The following is a 20,315-nucleotide window of genomic DNA, read 5'->3' as shown; positions in this document are numbered from 1 at the left end:
TGCAGAGCCTGACTTGAGTTCACCTCCTGAGATCCACGTTGTTCAAGGACAATTCCTCAAGTTGTTCTCTCATCCCCACATGCACATACACTAAAGAAATGTAATCAGAGATGAAAACCCACCCTACAGTTGGGCATGAGTAGTAAACTCTAATCCCAGCGTTCATGAGGTAGAGGCAGGAAGACCTGTTAGAGGCCAGCTAGGTGAGGGCCTATTTCAAAAATCAAAAGCAAAACATAACAAACCAATGTCCAAGGTGTTAGGGGTCCTTTCACGGTAGGTGCCTGTTACAGGCCCTTTCCCTGTGTGTGTGTGTGTGTGTGTGTGTGTGTTTTTTGGTTTTTCGAGACAGGGTTTCTCTGTATTGGAGCCTGTCCTGGCACTCATTCTGTAGACCTGGCTGGCCTCGAACTCAGAGATTCACCTGCCTCTGTCTCCCAAGTGCTGGGATTAAAGGCGTGTGCCACTGTCACCCAGCCAGGCCCTTTTCTTAATGTCACAGGCTCTAGACATAGTTCAAAGCTGAAGAGTGATGCTTTTTCCTGAACCTTACAGTCTCAAGCTAGCTTTTAGCTTGCATAGTCCCACAGTCTAGGTCTAATGTCAAAACCCAGAAATAAAACAATACTTACACTTTAAATTGTGTCGCATGGCATCTAATGATATTTGCACAATCCTGCTTGGGGAATAACCATCCTTTTGTCCTTCATAGCTGTACTATATATATAGTCATATTGTATATACTAACAGCCTATTAGTTAGTTTTAGTTATCACATCTGCTGTCCCTTCAATTAATGACCCCAATGCACAATAGTGATGTTGGCAATTTTATCAGTGGAGCTACAGAGAAACCCTGTCTTGAAAAAGAACAAAGGCGCATTCTACACCAAGCTCTAAAATCACAGTAGGTCTCAAAGAAAACATGCATCTGCATCCTTATACAGTCATGCACAAAGAAACCCATTAAAAAAATCTTGGAATGTTTATGTTATGTTTCATGTTTAAGTTCTACATGCTCACAACCCCAAGTTTTATTTAGAAGGGTTGAAATTAAATGGCAAACACTGGTGTAGGAGAGGAATCAAGTTAGGCAAAATTGGTTCAAAAGCAATAGGAATTTGGGTCCCGGTAAAGTGGCAGGAACCCAGAAGGCATCACATCCTATAATTCAGGTATACTACACAGAATTAGATTGCTTCTAATTCTCAGTAAAGTCTTTCCATTGCTGCTTTGCTTTTTTCTTTAAAAAAAAAAGGTGGCTAAAATGGTTTGGAAAAATATAAAAGACAGCAAGACACCTAAGACAAACTTTTAGCAGAGAAATCAGTAGATACGACACAAGCCCAAAATCGCATACAGACATTTTATTAAGTTTTTTTCCACAAGAGACTATAACACCAAATTGTTAGCACAAATCTGTTTAACTGAGAGGCCAAATGGATCCAAGGAAGATGGAAAATTAAATACTTAAAATAATCAAAAGGCACTATGACACCACCTAAAACCTACTACCACAGTGGCAGTAGGCTAAGGAAGATTGCGCTACAGCAAGTTATCTAATGTGAATGTTAGCAGTTACACATCAAGAAGCAGTCTGTCTTACAGAAGATTATGGTACAATGATCACTGAGTCCAAGGTATTTGGCCAGGAAAAGGCCAAATGGATAGGAACAGGTGTAGAGAATTCAAGCTACAGAGTTAAACAGATGGATCAGGCTTCTTCCTCCCAAAAATTACTGCATTGAGCTACCTGCACCTGCATAACAGGGTGCTCAACTACTGGAATTATGTTTAAGGATGCTCAGGGTTCTTGCTATAGTGTAGCACAAACCTGAAATGTATCACATATGGACTTGCTCTGTTGCTAGTTATTCAGAATGAAGAAAACCCCAAAGCAGTCACATGCAATGGAGTGTGAGCTTTGTCAATCACAGCCTAAAGACCTTGTGGGATACTCTCAATAGTCTTATACATCTTTCAGCAGCCGAGCTCTAGTTAAAGCTGCAAGAGCTCACAAAATAAACAAGAAAGCCAGGATGAAGCAATGCAAGTAGGACATCCTAGCAGTTAATCGCAATATCTTTTTCAAATTTAGGCTAAATTCTAATGTATCTAATGTGGGATGTAAAAAGCTACACCAGAGCAAGCTGTGTCTTCTGATGAACTCAAATACCAAGAAAAAAGAGGGGCGGGGTTGGTTTCATTTGCAAAATGCTTCAGAAGTTAATCTATTATAGAGGAACATGGCTGAACAGGTAGGAGACAGACTCTCCATTGTGGGTTCTCCTGATTGCTTCTGCAAGGATCATGGAGATGTCAATCACCTAGAAATGCAAGAAATGCACCAGGTTAGTAGACAGGACAGTTTGCTAGTCCACTAGTCTATCTGTAGCCTAGATGAGCAGCCTGGAAAGCACCCTTACTAAGGATCTAGCACTCAGGTCATCTTTTTTTTTTACTATAATTACTTAGAGTTAAGATGCTAATATAGGACAAATACAAGATCATCAAAACATTGATGCTATACAGGTCAAGTATGTGGATAGCAGCTGAAGAGATGGCTCAGTAGTAAAGAGCATTTACTGCTCTAGAAGACTAGAGTTCATTTATCAATACATGTGATGTTGCTTACAACCTCCTCTAACTCTAGAATCCAGGGAGTCTGATGCCCTGTTTTGCAGTAACCTTCGTGCGCACACACACATGCATAAACACACAAATAAAAATTAGCCAGGCATTGGCTTTAATTCCAGCATTCTGGAGGAGATCTCTGTGAGTTTGAGGCCAGCCTGGTCTACAGAGGGAGCTCTAAGACAGCCAGGGCTTCACTGAGAAACACTTTCAAAAAAAAAAAAAACAAACAAAAATCTAAAAACAATACACTAAACATAAATGAATACACCTATAATTGCAGCACTTGGGAGACCGGGGCAAGAGGATTGCAATGAGTCTTAGGCTACCCTAGTCCAGTGTGCGCTGTTTCAAAAACAAAAGCAAAAACAACAACAACAACAAAAAAAAACCCCAAAAACAAAGCATGCTGGGCAGTGGCAGTGCACGCCTCTAGTCTCAGCATTTGGCAGGCAAAGGCAGACAGATCTATGTGAGTTCAAGGCCAGCCTGGTCTACCAGGCCAGCCAAAGATACAGAGAAACCCTGTCTTGAAAAACAAAACAAAACATTCACAAAGAGGTGGTGAGATGGTCAGAGTGCTCACTGCTCTTGCAAAGGACCTAAAGTCAGCTCCCAGCACTCAGAGGGAAGCGCAAAACCACCTTTAGCTCCAGTTCCAGGGGATTCAACGCCATCTTTAAGCCTCTGAAACTCACGCAAATAACTTAAAAAATATTAATAAAAGTGTAAAAAAGGACACAAAGCTGGATGCAGTCAGGAATACCCTTATTTCCAGCACTCAGGAGGCAGAGGCAGGTACATTTTTGAATTCAAGGCCAGCCTAATCTACATACAAGATTATAGGTCAGCCAAGGCTACATGGGACCATGTTTCAAAAACAGACAACCCCCCAATAGTAACAATAAAACACAGGAAAAAACAAAAACAAAACAAAACAAAACAAAACAACAACAACAAAAAAACCACAAAAAACAAAAGAAGGAAGCCAGGCCCTTAGCTACTTTGGGGACTGAAGCAGAATGATTTCAAATTCAAGGCCTGCCTGGGGAACTTAATGAGAGCACATGTTAAAAAGTACAAAGGTAGGGCTCCGCAGTTTGTTCTCAATGGCAAAAGAAAAAGGAACAAAGGATAGCTTCAGAAACCCAGTGATAGACTGCTTCCCTATAGGAGGAAGACTTTGGGTTCCATCCTAGAGCAAAACAACCAGATAGACTCAAACAAGTTAAGCTTCAGCATTTACCTATCTGACTTAACATGTTACTACCTGTAAAACACTGAAGGAAAGTTTTGTTTTGGATTAATCTCATTTCACCTGTATTTTGGAGCAATGTTTCATCTTATCCTCCTGAGGTATGGTATTGGTGACTACTACTGCTTCAAAGCATGCGTTGTTGATGCGAGAAATGGCTGGGCCAGAAAAGATTCCATGAGTCAAGATAGCATAAACTCTGGTAGCTCCAGCTGAGAGAAGTCTAGAAGAAAAAAAGCTGATGAATCTGACATGCATCTACAGAAACTAAATTAGGAAGAAGAAAGTATTAGTCTGTCAAACAGAGACTCAGGCAGTTTCAGCACAAACTTATGCTTCACAGTTCTGGAGTCTGGCAACTCCAAGGTCCAGTATAGACAAGGTGGGTTTCATTTTGAAACTTCTTTTTGGCTTGGTTGATAGTATCTACCATTTTGTGTGTTCACATGACTTTCTAGTACACATGTAAAGATAGTGTAGCAAGCATTTTCTTCAATAAAGTCACTAATTATAGCATGAGGGTTCTTTCTCAAGATATTATTTAAGACTAAATGTTCCCAAGGGTAATCTGCTAGAAATCCACACATTAATTTTAGAGGGGCAAAGTACTGGCCACATCAAGAAGTAAAGTATGCACTAAGCCTTATCTTGACAGAACCTATAAAATTTCCAGGGATAACCTGTGGTCCTTCTCCTTTCTGCTGGTAAAAAGACAAATGTCCTTCACTGTGGTCTGGAAAACTATATGATAAAGATATGGTACCACAAGCCTGAAAATAAGCATAACCGGGAAAACTTGAATTTGATTGTGCTCGCTGCTCACCTGACTTGATCCCTGGGCCCTCAGGAGAGAACCATTCCAAAAGTTGTTCTGATGTTCCACATGCTTGCCAAATGAATAAATATATGTAAAGGATATCTATGGATTTCTAACTCATCAAAAAGTCAACAATGTGTAATATTGTAAATATAATTAATGTCACTTAATTGGATAGTTAAAAGGGCAAATTTTACTATCTAGAAATTGTTTTGATTATGCTTGGATTTTTAAACTTTATAATGGCACATACTATATATTCAGCAAAAACCAGATATAGAATTTGGATCAAGCAAAGTGTGTGTGATCCAAATAGTGTCTCACTGAAGCTCCCAGTCAGCTATGTAATCATGAGGGAAACAACCTAGTCTATCATGTGTTGGGGAAGTCCTGTGCATTTGTCAATAAAGCACTGTCTGGCCAATAGGGAATCTAGATAGGAGGGACTAGGAGTCCAGAAGGACTCTGGGTAGGAGAAACACAGGAGAGTTCGAGATGTAACGCCATGGGGTAGGAGGCCCGGAAATTTCTCCGGTAAGAGACATACTTAGATTAACAATTATGGGGTAATTACTTAAGTCAAAGCTAGCCAGTAAGAAACAAGCAAGGCCAACAGCTTCATAATTAATATAGCCTCCTGTGTGTTTAATTGGGACTGATGCGGCTCTACAACCAGGCTGGCGGGAAGGCTCCTCTCAAAGAAAAAAAGCTTCTCTTTACAATCATGTTAATAAACAAGGGCTTTGGAAGGTAAAGTATATGTGAATGACTTGACTTTTGACTTAATATAAAAACTAAGAACTTGAAATGAGGAATATTTATTCATCTATATGTATTAAGAGCAAACATGATCAGAATATCTCAAAGCTAATTATCCCTTCAGTTTTGTTTCAAAAGCAAATCAGCAAAGCAGTAGTTAGCTTTTTACTTCTAAGTACTAGTCCCAACACCCTGTACTCACTTGTCAGCAGCATGACAGATTGTACCACAAGTGTCAGCCATGTCATCCACAAGTATGGCCACCCGATCCTTCACATCTCCAACTAACACCATGCGATCCACTTCGTTGGCCTTCTTCCGCTCCTTGTGAATCAAGGCAAAATCCACATTCAATCGGTCTGCAATGGAAGTCACTCTGTAAAATAGGAGAGGTTCAAAGTTGAGTTAAAGATATGCACATGGTTTCCAAGGCAAAAGTGGCTTCCAAGGCTGAGAGCATAGTTCAGTGGTAGACAGCTTTGTCTGGCATGCATGAGGCCTTGGGTTCCGTCTCTTATCCACTTATGTAAAATAATGCATTTTCCCCCTAGGAGAGAATACTCCTTAAAACTACAACAGATCCCAGAGCTTGAAGAAAACTATTAATGACAGACATCTGAAAAACAAACATTACAAACTGGCTTTTATAGAATAAGGCCTCTGTCATACCAATTACTCAAACTTATTCATTCTGGGGATGGGGTAGACATAACCTTCACTAATCCTGAGAAGCAGTATATACTAAGGTACATTAGTTTAACAGATTGAAGGCAGAAGGAGAGATCTTTTTAGCTAGTTCCACACTGTTCATGCTAACTGGCCAACACATTCAGTCCCCATCAAAGCAGAAAAGGGTTGGAAAAGTAACCCATACACCATTGGGAGGGGAGCTACTGTGCAAATTACAATCATACCGGAATCCTTACCTACTACCCAACCCTGCCAAGATAGAAGTGAGCACTACTCACTTGGAAAATACTCCATCACTATAAGGTAATTAGAATGAAAAAGAATTATAAACAAAGTCATTTGCAGGAAGTAGTATTCTTATACCAAACTTAAAAAAAACCTGCTTGATTATTTCAAATTATTTAAGCCCCCAAGAAAGATGTGAAGATAATGCTTAAGAAGATGAAGCTGGGTGTTTGTAGTACACGCCTTTAATCACAACACTCGGGAAGCAGAGACAGGCCATCTCTGCGAGTCTACAGAGCAAGTTCCAGGACAACCTCCAAGGCAATACAGAGAAACCCTGTCTCGACAAACCAAACAAACAAAAAGTTAAGTGATGGTTTTATACTGTCACTAGATGTCACAGAGGACTAGCAATTAAATGGAGTTCATCAAGAGATACATCTGGCTGAATAAACAATCCAAGTTCTCAGCTTATCTATCCACTGAAGTTTCTGAAATTAAAGAGATGGTTGAGAAAGGTTTGAAGTCTTCATGATTTGTATCACTTGAGAAGTTCTTAGTCCTTTGTACTCATCTGAGTCTTATAGCTCTTCATTCTATTTCCACAAGAATATGTGCCATATTTTTGTAAGCAATCCACTAAGAAAATTAGAGGCTCTTAGTCTGCACCATTTGGGCTATAAAGTACTGTAACTGCTAATCCCTGGCATAAGTTTGGTTAAAATAAAAATAAGGTCTTGGCTTTAAATTAAAACAAACAACAACAACAACAACAAAAAAGCCCCCAAAAACCATACTTTATTTCCCATTTTGCTTAGTAATTTTAACCCAAAGGATTGAACGGTCCAACCAACAGCTTTATAAGAGGTATATAATATAGAGCTTAATTATCCATTAATATAGGGTTTAAGAATAAATTTACTGCAAATGAAATTTCCTACCCTTCCTGATAAAGTTACAGCAGTGTTGTTAACTCTGCAGTACCAAGTTACTAATATAACAGTCAAGCCAACAATGCAGTGACTACTTAGGGTCTTGTCTGTGTACCCTGCATTCCAAATGACTCAAGCCAGTCATTATAGAATGAAAATTATATCAAAGCTACATATTAGCCCCTGGCACATCCAATCGGAGGTTGAAAAGTGGCACTTTGATGGCAGAATGTCACTTTGGGATATTACTATCTGAAAGTAGTACATTATTTTTTAAGAACAATAACAATAATAACTACAACCATACCTCTTGGCTCCACCAGCATCAGGTGAGACAATAGTACAGTTTCTCCACTCAGATATATTTTCCTTTATCCACTTTAAGACAGCTGGCTCCGCATATAAATTGTCCACTGGGATGTCAAAAAAGCCCTGGAAAAAGAAGCTGGGTCAAGCTTGGTTTTATTTCTCTTCTCTTCCATTTATGAAAGGCTAACACAAAGAAAGTGAATTCAGAAGTCTCCTCTATGGTATTTATTTGCTGTCAAGTCAGATAACCTGAGGAGTTTGCTCCCTGGGACTCGCATGGGAGACCTGACTACAGAAAGTTATTGCTGGCCACTGGCCAAACTGGCGAAGCAGCTAGATAACTATTTATAGGGGATGATTATACAGAATAACTAGAAATCAGGGAATATGTGTTTTAATTCTAGTTTATATAAACTAGTTGTATTTCTCAAATGTTTCTTTTTTATAGGATGAGTACACTCCTCTGTCCTGTGCAACTCATTGCATTGCCAGAAGACAGGGTTTCTCTGTTTTGGAGGCTGCCGGTCCAGCCTGGCCTCGAACTCACAGAGATCCGCCTGCCTCTGCCTCCCGAGTGAGGGTTTACTCTACAGCACAGGCTGGCTTGGAATTCAATCTCCCTGCCTGGGCCTTCCAGGTGCTGAGATTATAGGTATGTACCACCATTCGTGGCTGAAAGCTTCTTTAGATAGTAGAAAATAAATGTGGCAATTGATTTCTCTTGCCCTGGGTTTGTGTTAAAAATCTTTAATGTCTGTAGTTCTATAAAGTTAAGACTTATTATTGAAGGGGAATAATCTTGATAATAGCTACCAATGTTATCAATATACCAGTCATCAGTCAAGTATGTCACAGACTTAATATTTTAAAACCATAATAATGAACACATATTATCCTCATGAGTAACATGTCCAAGGTTATGACATTAATTGGCTAGTATGTTTAAGTAGAAGTATCCAGGCTAGTTCTAATCCTAAACCCTAAAGCCCATGTCCTTCCCATAATACCAAACTGTCTCACTGCTCTTGCTCCAGCTTTCAGCCCCCAGAATGCAGATGTGCACCATCATGTCTGGCTCTCCTCCCACCTTTCTCACTCTCAGTATTCAGCTTCCTTCCACTGGTACCTGAATTTGAGATGCATGTAGATCCATGGTGATAATATGATCCGCTCCTGCTACAGATAGCATATTTGCAACAAGCTTAGCCGAAATGGGAGCCCGGCTCTGAAGGAGGGAGGAAAGAAAAAATGCCAAGATGAAAACAATTCATTTGCTTGAGAAACATTTACCAAGTACCTTATATTTCTAAGACATGGTATCACCAAGGAATTCATGAGATGTGGCCATTGATCTCTGAGTAGATTATAATCGAATACAAACAGTAAATAGTATACTATTGTTTCAAATAAGTGAGAATATTTTCCCCTCCTTTTTTGAGAGTTTTTCTGTGTGGCCCTGGCTGTCCTGGAACTTGCTCTGTAGAACATACTAGTCTTGACCACAGAGATCTACTCACCTTTGTCTCACTAGAGATTAAAGGCACACACTACCACCATCAGGCTTTATGTTTTTTAAAGACAGCCTCTCTATATAGCTCTGGATGTCCTTGAACTCTCTAGGTAGAACAAGCTGGCCTCCCAGTGATCTGACTATGCCTCCTGGGATCAAAAGCTCCAGCTGTTTCGTTTCCTTCCTTCCTTCCTTCCTTCCTTCCTTCCTTCCTTCCTTCCTTCCTTCCTTCCTTCCTTCCTTCCTTCCATTTTGGTTTTTCGAGACAGGGTTTCTCTGGCTTTGGAGGCTGTCCTGGAACTTGATATGTAGACCAGGCTGGCCTCAGAACTAAGAGATCCACCTGCCTCTGCCTCCCGAGTGCTGGGATTAAAGGCGTGCGCCACCAACCAACACCTGGCTTCCAGCTGTTTTCTTATGCATACATTTTCAGTCTATTACTATGGTCACTCAAATCAAGCTCAGTCCTTACACTATGTTTAAAATTGTTATTTTTTGTTTTTGTTTCTCGAGACAAGGCTTCTCTGTGGCCTTGGAGGCTGTCCTAGATCTAGCTCTTGTAGACTAGGCTGGTCTTGAACTCAGACCCCGCCTGTCTGCCTCTGCTGAGTATTGGGATTAAAGGCATGTGCCACCACTGCCCAGAGAGAGGTCAATTTTATAACAACCTCAACATACCTGGGCATAATAAAAAGCATTTAGAATTCCTCTTAGGTGTCTTTTGTACAAACTGGGAATTAATTACAAAATACTTTAAAAAAAGCATATGTATATACCTCATCGTCTAATAAACCAGACATATGAAATGCAGGAGAGCAAATATTCATGTAATCAACTTCAAGTTTTATTAAGTCACAACTGGGATCAAGATCTTGTGATACTACCAGAGGCTCTACTGCACTTTGCTAATGTTTTCTGAGGTATATAAGTGTGTTCCTGCTATGCTGCTCAGGCTGCCCTCAAAATCCTGAGCTGAAATGATTTTCTAGCTTCACTCAGTCTCCCAAAGATCTGTGACCAACCACAGGCAGGTACCACACAATCTGGCTAGATGATTCATAGACTTACAGTTTTAAAAGCATTTTTCTATGCCCAATGGTATGTGCTTGGATTCACAGTTACTCTGGAAGCTAAGGCGGGAGGATTGCAAGACTTGGCTGGACTACACAACGAGTTCAAGGCCAGCCTAGGAAAGTTAGTGAGACTGCCTAAAAATAAAAGGCAAAAAAATGCATGGGTGTATATATAGTTTTGTCTTTTTTTGGGGGGGGGTGAGGGGGAGGTTCTTTTTTTTTTTTTTGAGACAGGGTTTCTCTGTGTAGCCCCAGCTGTCCTCTATCTGCTCCTACCTCCGGGGAGTGTTAGGATTAAAGGTGTTTGCCAACACTGTCTGGCTATTGATTAGTCTTAACATCACAATTAAAAATATTTGTTAGCTAAATGAAAGTTAAAATGACTTAGCCGGGTGTTGGTGGCGCATGCCTTTAACTCCAGCACTCGGGAGGCAGAGGCAGAGTTCGAGGTCAGCCTGGTCTACATAGTGAGTTCCAGGACAGCCTCCAAAACAATACAGAGAAGCCCTGTCTGGAAAAACCAAACAAAAACGAAACAGACAAAAAAGAAACATTGTTTTTTAAATACTCTGGTATAACTGATAGTTTGGGCAATGTTCCTTGCCTGCTACATTAAAAAGATTTTGAGCTGAAAGCATAACTCAGTGGTAGAACACTAGCCCAGCTTTAAGCTCTAGGTCAGATCACCAACACTCACTATACAAAAAACCAAAACCATTATTCCCACCTTATCCTTCTTATCCTGGCGGGCATAAGGGAAACATGGGATGACTGCAGTAACTCGGCTGGCTGAAGCAATCTTGCAAGCATTAATCATGATCAGAAGCTCCATCAGATTGTCATTTATCTCACCACACCCACTCTGAACAATGTAGACATCTTCCCCACGTACACTTTCTCCAATTTCCACACTAAAAGAGAAAAAGAGAATAAACACAAACAGTATTTTCCTAAGTACCAGATAGTCACAGCATCAGTATTCATATGCTAGACATGGGATATAGTTCCATGTGGGTATCGATCACTTGAGACTTTGAGAGAGCACCTAAAGAAACTGGTATAACAGGAGCAGCCTATTGCCCAGCTCATCCCAGTTCACTACACAAAAACATTGAATTTATAAATGAGACACAGCATGAAAAAGAAGCAACTGTACCATAGTTTCATATGGTATCAAATCTGTTACCCATGGTGACTACTGTAGTCACAATACCCCAAGGAATGAATCACCTATGTTCTGTACCAATGCTATATAGAGAAGACAATGCCTCCCCTACCACAGTGACAGTTCACTCAAATATTAAATACTCTTGCTAAACTAAATTACTAGGAATATGTAATGGTGAATGAAACAGATGCAGGCCCTGACTTCATTCTGGGCTAACTACTGACCAAGTAGAAAGTCCTGTTTAATATAAAAACTCCCAGAGTGGTCTGGAGGGATGAGTTAAGTCTTTAGGAGCATGAATTGCTCTTCCAGGACATTAATTCAGAGGCTCACAACCACCTGTAATGCCAGGGGCCACCTACACTAATATGTACATATTCCCACAAAAACACACATCACACAAAATAAAAAACTATTGAGGCTGAAGAGAGGGTTCAGTGGATAAGAACTCTTGTCACTCTTGCAGAGGACCTGAGTTCAGTTCCTAGCCCACGTGTTAGGCGGCTTGCAATCAGCTGTAACTCCAGCTCCAGGAGGGCATCTGACTCCATCTGGTCTATGTAGGAACTACATGCATGTAGTATGCAAATATACATACAGGCAAACACTCTCACAAACACAAATCTTTGTAAAAATAAAAAAAACATTTACAAAAATCCAAAAGTAAATTACATTATTGAGCAGGCTGTATTTTCTGATCCTTGGTTTTCTACCAATAAAAAATGGAGGGGGGAGGGGGAACAGTTCAGTAAGTACTTGTGTGTGACTCTCACGACCCAAGTTCAATTCCTGGAATCCATGTAAAAGGGGAATAAGAAAAACCAACTTCACAAAGTTGTCCTCTGACCACACACACACACAATATTTTTAATTAAAAATTACAAAATTGGCTCAGGTGGTGGCAGCGCACGCCTTTAATCCCAGCACTCAGGAGGCAGAGGCAGGCCTATCTTTGTAAGTTCAAGGCGAGCTTGGTCTACAAGAGCTAGTTCCAGAACAGCCTACAAAGCCAGAGAAACCCTGTCTTGAAAAACAAACAAAAAACACCCCACAAAACAGGGCTAGTATTGGTGGTGCACATCTGTAATTCCAGGACTAAGGAAACCAAGGAAGGGTTATGGTGATTTTAAAGACAGGGTATGAAAAATAATAAAAAATTTAAAGATGTATATAAGAGAGAAAAATCAATACCACTGAAAAAACCTCTAAGATGAACAAAAACAGCTTTGTAGGTGGGGACATGGGGAGGATCTGGGAGGACTTCGGTGAGGGGGAAACATGATCAAAATACATTGTATGAAAAATTAAAAAAAAATTAGGTTAAGAAAACACCCAGCGTAATCTGAGAATTCTGTCAGCATTTAAAGAGAATTGATGTTAATTTCACAGTTTTTTTTTCCAGAAATGGATAAGGAAGCAAGTTCCAGCTCAATTTTATTGAGGCCAGTATTACTCAGATACTCAAACCAGATAAAGGCAATATTAAAAGAAAACCACTGAAAGACAGGAGAAAAGTGGATGTGATCATCACAGAGCAAATAGAAAAGACCCTTCTGGTAATTAATAAGGGTGTTTTTGGTAATCTTGATGGTTATCTGTGTCAATATATTGATCGTTACATTATACCATAGCTTTATAAGAACCCCGTTTGCAGAAAGAAAAAAAAAAACTATAGTCAGAAAGTTACAAAACACTGAGTAAGAACATACTGCATACTAATCTCATTTTTTACAACTGCCCATAAATCTACAATTAAGTCAAAATACATTTTTGTGACACTGGGAATAAAACTCCTTATTTTGTACATGTTAGACAAGTGATCTACCACTGAACTATACTCTCTGCTCTCAAAATTCAAATTTATTTTGACTTTATTTTTAAGACAAGGAAGGACTCATGTAATTCAGTGGCCTGCAATTTATTATGGAGCTGAGAATGACCTCCTGCCACCACCTCCAAAGGGCCTAGTTAAAAATTCAGTTTTGATGGCACACACCTATAATCAAGACATAGTATGCTGAGGGCAGCTTAGGATAGACAGCGAGCTCCTGGCTAGTCTGGACCACAGTTTGTGATCCTGTCTCAAAACTAACCAAATAAACAGCAAAGAAAAGAATATAATTGTGCTCCATTATACCTGTGTATACTCAAGTAAACCATTACTACATCTCTCAATTAAAGCTGAGGTAACAGAAGTATAAAAAAATGAAGACTCGCCGGACAGTTGGTGGCACACGCCTTTAATTTCAGCACTCTGGAGACAGAGGCCATCAAGTTCCAGGACAGCCTCCAAAACAATACAGAGAAACCCTGTCGAGGAAAAACAAGCAAACAAACAAAAAGACTCTTCTGTGATCAGTCAAAAGAACCTACTTTAATTGTTTATTTTCTGAGAAGCTATGAGGGTTAGCCTGAAAATTGCTCACCAATTGTCGCGTCTGCTGCGCGGCCTGCGTCCGAGAACGTGCGGAGGGTGTTGGGGATTGACAACACAGAGACTCGTTCAACGATGTAAAGAAAACTTTAAGCAGGCTCCAAAAAGGTTCAAGAAAACTTCCTAAGAAAGGCTCCCACCAGAGAAGCTTCTGCTCTCTCCTCTACCCTGGCTGGTTCTGCTCTGACCCCAGAAACTGATCTGGGCGTGGCAGAAGAGGTGGTTAGTCTTTGGACAAGGTCGAGGTCAGGGTGGTTTCTGCAGGCAGGCCTTTTCCAGGAACTTAATGCCCCCAGGCATTGTATTGTTCATGGTATAGTATACACTTACACTTCTAATGTAAGCCAAAGTTACATACCGTATCTCAAAAATAGAAGAACAGTTCACCTCAAAATATTTTCTCCTGCTGGGTGGTGGTGGCGCACACCTTTAATCCCAGCACTCTCTGGAGGCAGAGGCAGGCAGATCTCTGTGAGTTAAGACCAGCCTGGTCTACAGAGTGAGTTCCAGGACAGCCTCCAAAGCCAGAGAAATCCTGTCTTGAAAAACCACAAAAAAAAAAAAACAAAAAAACAAAAAAAAAAACACACCTCCCTGTCTCCAAGGGAAAAAAAAAGGAACATTAAACTATCAATTACTTATCCTCAATGGATCTTATTTGCATTGCATTCTAGACCCTGGCAGTGGTAGTGCATGCCTTTAATCCCAGCACTTGGGAGGCAGAGGCAGGCGGATCTTCAGCCTGCTCTACAGAGTGCCAGGACAGCTTCCAAAGCTAGTCTCGAAAACCAAACAAACAAGGAAAGTCATCCTTTAGCAAGTTTGAGGTCAGTTTAGATTACATGAGACTTTGTCTGAAAACAAATCAATCAGGTTGACCTTGAACCCTGAGGTCACCCTGCTTTAGCCTCCAGAGTCCTAGGACTAAGGGTGTGCTCTTTACTCTCACTTTCCTTGAGATTAGATTCCCTGACAAAGTGCTTCTGTTCTGTGGCTCACGCATTCTAGACCAAGTATTTCCAATAATTGAGCAACTTCAAAAATGGCTAACCCTGTCTATACTTGCACATTCCACCTCTTTGATCCAGATCTTCATTCTCTTGGGGGACAGAAGAAGTTGGGTGCACTGATTTCCAATAAGGTCAGCTTTGTCCTCTATACGTGGTATCAGAGGTCTATCTATGGAAGTAGTCTCAGTAAAGGACACTGAATAGCACGTGTTCCACACATTCACTTACTATTGTCAGGATGTTTGATTAGGAGTTAGAGAACAAACAATTTCACAACTGACCCTAGACAGCCCGATAGGCTTAAAGGATTCTTCAAAGCATTTAGACCAGGGTGACTTCTTATCACCACATACAAAGCTTCAAACACAAGCCAAAAAAAAAAAACCCCACAAAACTACATTTTGCACCCTATTCTTTCTCATTGTGTAAAGGGCCCATCTAAAAACCCTTCAGGAGTTTGTATATAAAGTCTCTAAAGAGCTGTGCGAAAATAAAAACATGTTACTTATGCCTCTATCCCTGCACCTAGCTGTCAGAAGCCAAGGGATACACATAGAGTAAATCTAAACTTTTCTTCTCTTCCTTTTTAAAATTTAAATTAGAAACAAGTTTGCTTCACATGTCAACCCCAGCTCCCTCTCCCTACTCCCCTCAGGTCCCCCAGTCCTGCACCCAATCTCCACTCCGATCCCCAGGGAGAATGAGGACCTCCATGGAGGATCTCCAGAGTCTGTCATTTGTAAATCTAAACTTTACCAATTACTTTTTTGCCAAGTCCTGGGCAAAATTACTATAGTCCTTTGTTCTATAAGACTCCTTGCTTTTGTAACTACAGAATATACTTAAAGTTCTTTACTAGGGTGGGAGGATGCTGAGGAGAAACAGGGTTTCTCTGTGTAGCCCAGGCTGGCCTGGAACTACTTCTGTAGATCAGGCTGGCTTCTGACTCAGAGCTACCTACTTGCCTTTGTCTCTGGAGTGTTAAGGTGTACACCACTATGGCCTGGCTTCACATCCTTTCTTTAAAGCAGGTCAATCATTAATTATGAAACCTCATTGTCTAGACTTTTTCCAGTAGAGAAAACAGTTTTTGGTTTTTCAAGACAGGGTTTCTCTGTATAGGCTTGTCTGTCAGAGAACTCACAGAGACCCACCTGCCTCTGCCTCTGGTGTGCGCTATCACTGCCCTGCAGAGAAAACATTTTTGTCAAGACAAAGCCCATCATTTTGTATAAAATACATGCCAACAAAAAGGAAAAGGGCAAAAATTCTCAAAGAATAATTATTGCCAGTCTAAACATCTAAAAGCATGACAAGTACAATAGCATCATTAGAGGTTAGTCCTTAAAATGTGTTCCAGGACTAGAGATGGTTCAAAGTTAAGCGCCTTTAACTGAGTGCACAGGTAGATGCAGGAGGATCTGTGAATTGGGAGGCCAGTATGGTCTACATAGTGAGTTTCAGGACAGTCAGAGCTACAAAGTGAGACCCAGTCTAAAAAAAAAAAAAAGTGCTGTTCTGTTCTCCTAGAAGAACCAGTGCTGCCGGGCATTGGTGGCGCACTCCTTTAATCCCAGCACTTGGGAGGCAGAGGCAGGGGGATCTCTGTGAGTTCAAGACCAGCCTGGTCTACAGAGCCAGTTCCAGGACAGCCTCCAAAACAATACAGAGAACCCCTGTCTTAAAAAAACAAAAACAAACAAACAAACAAAAAAAGAAGAGCCAGTGCACAAATCAGGAGGTAACTACCATAACTCCAGCTCAAGGGGATCCGCAATATGTGAAACAAGCCCCTACCCATACACAAACATTTACATAAATAAAATATTTTTCTTTTTTTTTTTTTGGTTTTTCGAGACAGGTTTCTCTGTATTGTTTTGGAGGCTGCCCTGGAACTTGCTCTAGAGACCAGGCTGGCCTCAAACTCACAGAGATCCACCTGCCTCTTCATCCCGAGTGCTGGGATTAAAGGCGTGTGCCACCAAGGCCCAGCTATAAATAAAATCTTTAAAAAAATACTCTCAGCCCTTTGTTGTGGCACACACTTTTAGTCCTAGGACTAGGAGGGAGAGGCAGACAGATCTCTGAATTTGAGGCCAGCCTGGTCTACAGAGCAACCTTGTCTTGAAAAACCAAAACCCAAAACAAAAACATCCTGAGGTCAGGCATGGTGGTACAGGCTTGTTGATTAGACCAGAGGAGGCAGAGCATCTGAGTTCCAAGGCCAGCACGTTCTACACAGCAAGATCTAAGCCAGCCAGGCGTGCTCCAGCCCACCTCCCCCAAAAAGAACAACAGCCTAGTGTTGGTGGCACACACTTTAACTCCAGCACTAGGGAGGCAGAGGCAGGTGGATCTGTGACTTCCAGACCAGCCTGGTCTATAAGAGTTAGTTCCAGGACAGCCTCCAAAGCCACAGAGAAACACTGTCTTGAAAAACCACAACCTATCAGCTCCACTTTTAAAAATAATATTGCTTAACAACCAACATTTTAGCCATTTTTTCAAAGTCAAACTTAAAGCTAAAACTTATATTTAGGGCTGGAGAGTCAGCTCAGTGGTTAAGAGCATAGACAGGCTACTCTAGCAGAGGATTCCCAGATCCCACATGGTGGCTCACAACAATCTGTGATCCAGTCCCAAGGGATCTAACCACGCTCTTCTGACTTCAGCAGGCACCAGGCATGTATGACATACATACAGGCAGGCAAAACACCCTTACACATAAATAAAGGTAAAAAGCCATAGTATCTAAGTTGGGCTTAATCAAAAAACAGTCAGTAGAAATAATGTTGCTCTCTTCTCCCACAACCACCACCCCAAATATAACCTCAGGATCTGGTGTGTTATATTATGCAGAGGATTAACATAACAAAACAGCCTTCTTGCTTGTTTTTTTTTCTGAAAACAGGGAAAAAATTCAATAACCAAAGGGGTCAAAGAAAACCTCTTAATGAAAAGCATCCTTACCCCCTAGCCTAAGTATCATTCTCAGTCCAGGGCTGTTTCCTTTTCTTTACTGAGGCCCAGGAGTAAGAAGTAGCTTGCACTCCTCTTTTGACTAAGGTATTGCCTGGCTACAGACGCTGTGTTTGCAGTATCATTTTCATCACAATTAACAGCACACTAAGCCAGGAAGAAGTCATCCATTACAGATGAACTAGGTCTAAAAAATATAGTTATATTTGGAAATCAATTTCAAGTAGAAATACAAAAACATTTAGAGAAAAAGTCACAAAATAAATCTTATGTAATTTAATTGATCATTAGTTAAAAAAAATCCTAACAGATGACTGTAAAACTGTAGGCTGGCCGTGCGTTGGTGGCACACTCCTTTAATCCCAGCACTCAGGAGCAGAGGCAGACGGATCTCTGAGTTTGAGACCAGCCTGGTCTACAAGAGCTAGTTCCAGGACAGCCTCCAAAGCCACAGAGAAACCCTGTCTTGAAAAAAAATAAAAATAAAAACATGGAAAGGCATGACAAAAGAAATATATGCAAAAGCAAGCTGTGCGTTGGTGGTGATCGCCTTTAATCCAGCACTTGGGAGGCAGAGGCAGGTGGATCTCTCTGAGTGTGAGGCCAGCCTGGTCTACAGAGCCAGTTCCAGGACAGCCTCCAAAACAATACAGAGAAACCCTGTCTCGAAAAACAAAGCAAAACAAACAAACAAACAAACAAAAAACAAAAGAAAAAAGGACTGTAGGCTGGCCTGGCGTTGGTGGGTCACATCTTTAATCCCAGCACTAGGGAGGCAGAGGCAGGCGGATCTGAGTTCCAGAGCAGCCAGGTCGGTCTATAAGAGCTAGTTCCAAGACAGGCTCCAAAGCAATACCCTGTCTCAGAAAAAAAAAAAAATCACACACACAAAAATGCAACCTAAAAACAAAATCAAAATAAGCCAATGAAAATGGGATTATGGCCTGTGCTCTATCTACTATGGGAAAACTACAAAATACAGTGCATGAGATCTAGAAGTTTCTGTAAACAATTGGAAAGGGCACCGAGGGAAGTAGGTAATCTCTCACAAGTCCAGTAATGCACGTGGACGATGAAATTAGGGCTAGAGAGCATAGTGTTAGTAACTAATATTTGAGAAAGGCTCTCACTATGTGGTCCCGACCAGTCTAGAATTAACTATGTAGACAAGGCTTGCCTCAAGCTTGGGGCTGGCTATCCTAATGCTTCTGCTTAGTGGTGTGATTACAGGTGTGACACCACATCAGTGCTGGATGAGGAATTTTAAGGTAAGCCATTAAAAAACCTCAAATTTTAATTCACTGTTTGAGCTAGCTCTTTTTCCTCTGCATTATTTTGTCTTCAGTTATTAACAATCGCGTGTAATTCGTTCCCTAAATCCCCACGCACGTAACACTGAGAAGATGCTGTTATTTGGGGGGAGGGGATGGCAGTAGCACCAATGGGAAAGGTCAAAAATTCCAATTCCACAACTTAGCTTTCCCTAAGACTCTCGGGATGACTCAAGCTAAGATGCTTAAGATCTAGGAGACTGAGCTAAAGCACTTTTTCCCATCACCTCGGTTTAACATAAAGGTGGTTCCGATTCCTCGACAGATTGCAAAAATGGGAAAATCCGACGCTTGCCAATCTAAGGGAAGTGGTAAAATTTTCGCGCACTCAGAACATGCTTCCCTTAAGACCAAACCAGAACGCTACCATTTCGAATCAAAAAGCTTTTCGACTCTAGGAGAAAGACCACGAGGGGGCTCAGAACGCGTGATAGGTTTTCTGATGTACTCCAGTCAACGCGCCTAAAGCGAACCGAACCCAGCCTAGAGGCTCCACAGTGAAGCGACGAGCCACGTGTCCCCATGGCTGAAGCCAAGCGTCGATACCCCTCCAGGCGTTCCGGGGAGGCAATTACCCCCTTTCTTTAGGTCCTCCATCCCCAATCTTCAAACGTAGCATCTACGCCTGCCCCTTCCATCTTGGCTCCACCTAACCGCGCGCGGCGAGGATAAACGCGACCCACCCGTGAGGTAAAATAACGGAACAGCCCGCGGGGCAAGCTAACCTCTACTGCCCCTTTCTGCCCTCCCTCCGCGCCTCGGAACTCCCGCGGCCGCCCCATCTCCCCAAGGTGCCGCCGCCTGGGCAGGTGAGGGGCATTCGGGATGCCACATTCGTTCTTACCAGGTCTCCTGATTACTGAATTTCTTAGTCACCACCTTGCCTAGTTCCAGGCCCAGGCGGTCAGCAATTTTCTGGGATAAGTCCTGGTGGGAGCTGCCGCTGAAGATTTTGATGTTAGGCATCTTGGGCAACTCCTCAAACGCGCCCTTCGCTCAGTGGTCAGCGCCGCTGCGGAGACTGGACCCGAAGTCAGCCGGTAGCCGGTACACCTACAGCACCGCGTTGCTACTCCGCCATCTTACATTCCCGCCCAGCGCGCGGCTCTAAATTACCAAGCACCGAGGGGGCGGGATCACAAAGGAAGTTCCCCACCCAGCGTTCCGAATTTGCTGAGCCGGAGTGAGGGG

General features: G+C 41.6%; 1 protein-coding gene across 1 annotated transcript; it reads right to left on the bottom strand.

The window, feature by feature from the left end:
• Positions 1-1,350: 1,350 nt before the first annotated feature.
• On the bottom strand, positions 1,351-20,243 carry Prps1 (phosphoribosyl pyrophosphate synthetase 1). The gene is made up of 7 exons (XM_005076689.3): positions 19,969-20,243; positions 10,930-11,113; positions 8,746-8,844; positions 7,618-7,742; positions 5,666-5,839; positions 3,951-4,110; positions 1,351-2,325 (listed from the first exon to the last, which is right to left on the bottom strand). The coding sequence occupies exons 1-7, from the start codon at positions 20,088-20,090 to the stop codon at positions 2,233-2,235; spliced, it is 957 nt and encodes a 318-aa protein (XP_005076746.1). The 5' UTR covers positions 20,091-20,243; the 3' UTR covers positions 1,351-2,232.
• Between the last annotated feature and the right edge of the window lie 72 nt (positions 20,244-20,315).

Source organism: Mesocricetus auratus, unplaced genomic scaffold (genome assembly GCF_017639785.1).
Source record: "Mesocricetus auratus isolate SY011 unplaced genomic scaffold, BCM_Maur_2.0 Super-Scaffold_100003, whole genome shotgun sequence".
Taxonomy (NCBI): domain Eukaryota; kingdom Metazoa; phylum Chordata; class Mammalia; order Rodentia; family Cricetidae; genus Mesocricetus; species Mesocricetus auratus.
Note: the sequence above shows the minus strand (reverse complement) of the source record. Positions and strands in the feature narration are given on the sequence as shown.

Excerpts from the sequence above, each read along its gene's own strand:
- Prps1 (XM_005076689.3), bottom strand. The coding sequence starts at position 20,090 with ATGCCTAACATCAAAATCTTCAGCGGCAGCTCCCACCAGGACTTATCC. Across the intron at positions 5,840-7,617 it reads GATGCTGGTGGAGCCAAGAG|AGTGACTTCCATTGCAGACC; the intron begins GTATGGTTGTAG and ends CCTATTTTACAG. Across the intron at positions 2,326-3,950 it reads AACATTGCTCCAAAATACAG|GTGATTGACATCTCCATGAT; the intron begins GTGAAATGAGAT and ends TTGCATTTCTAG.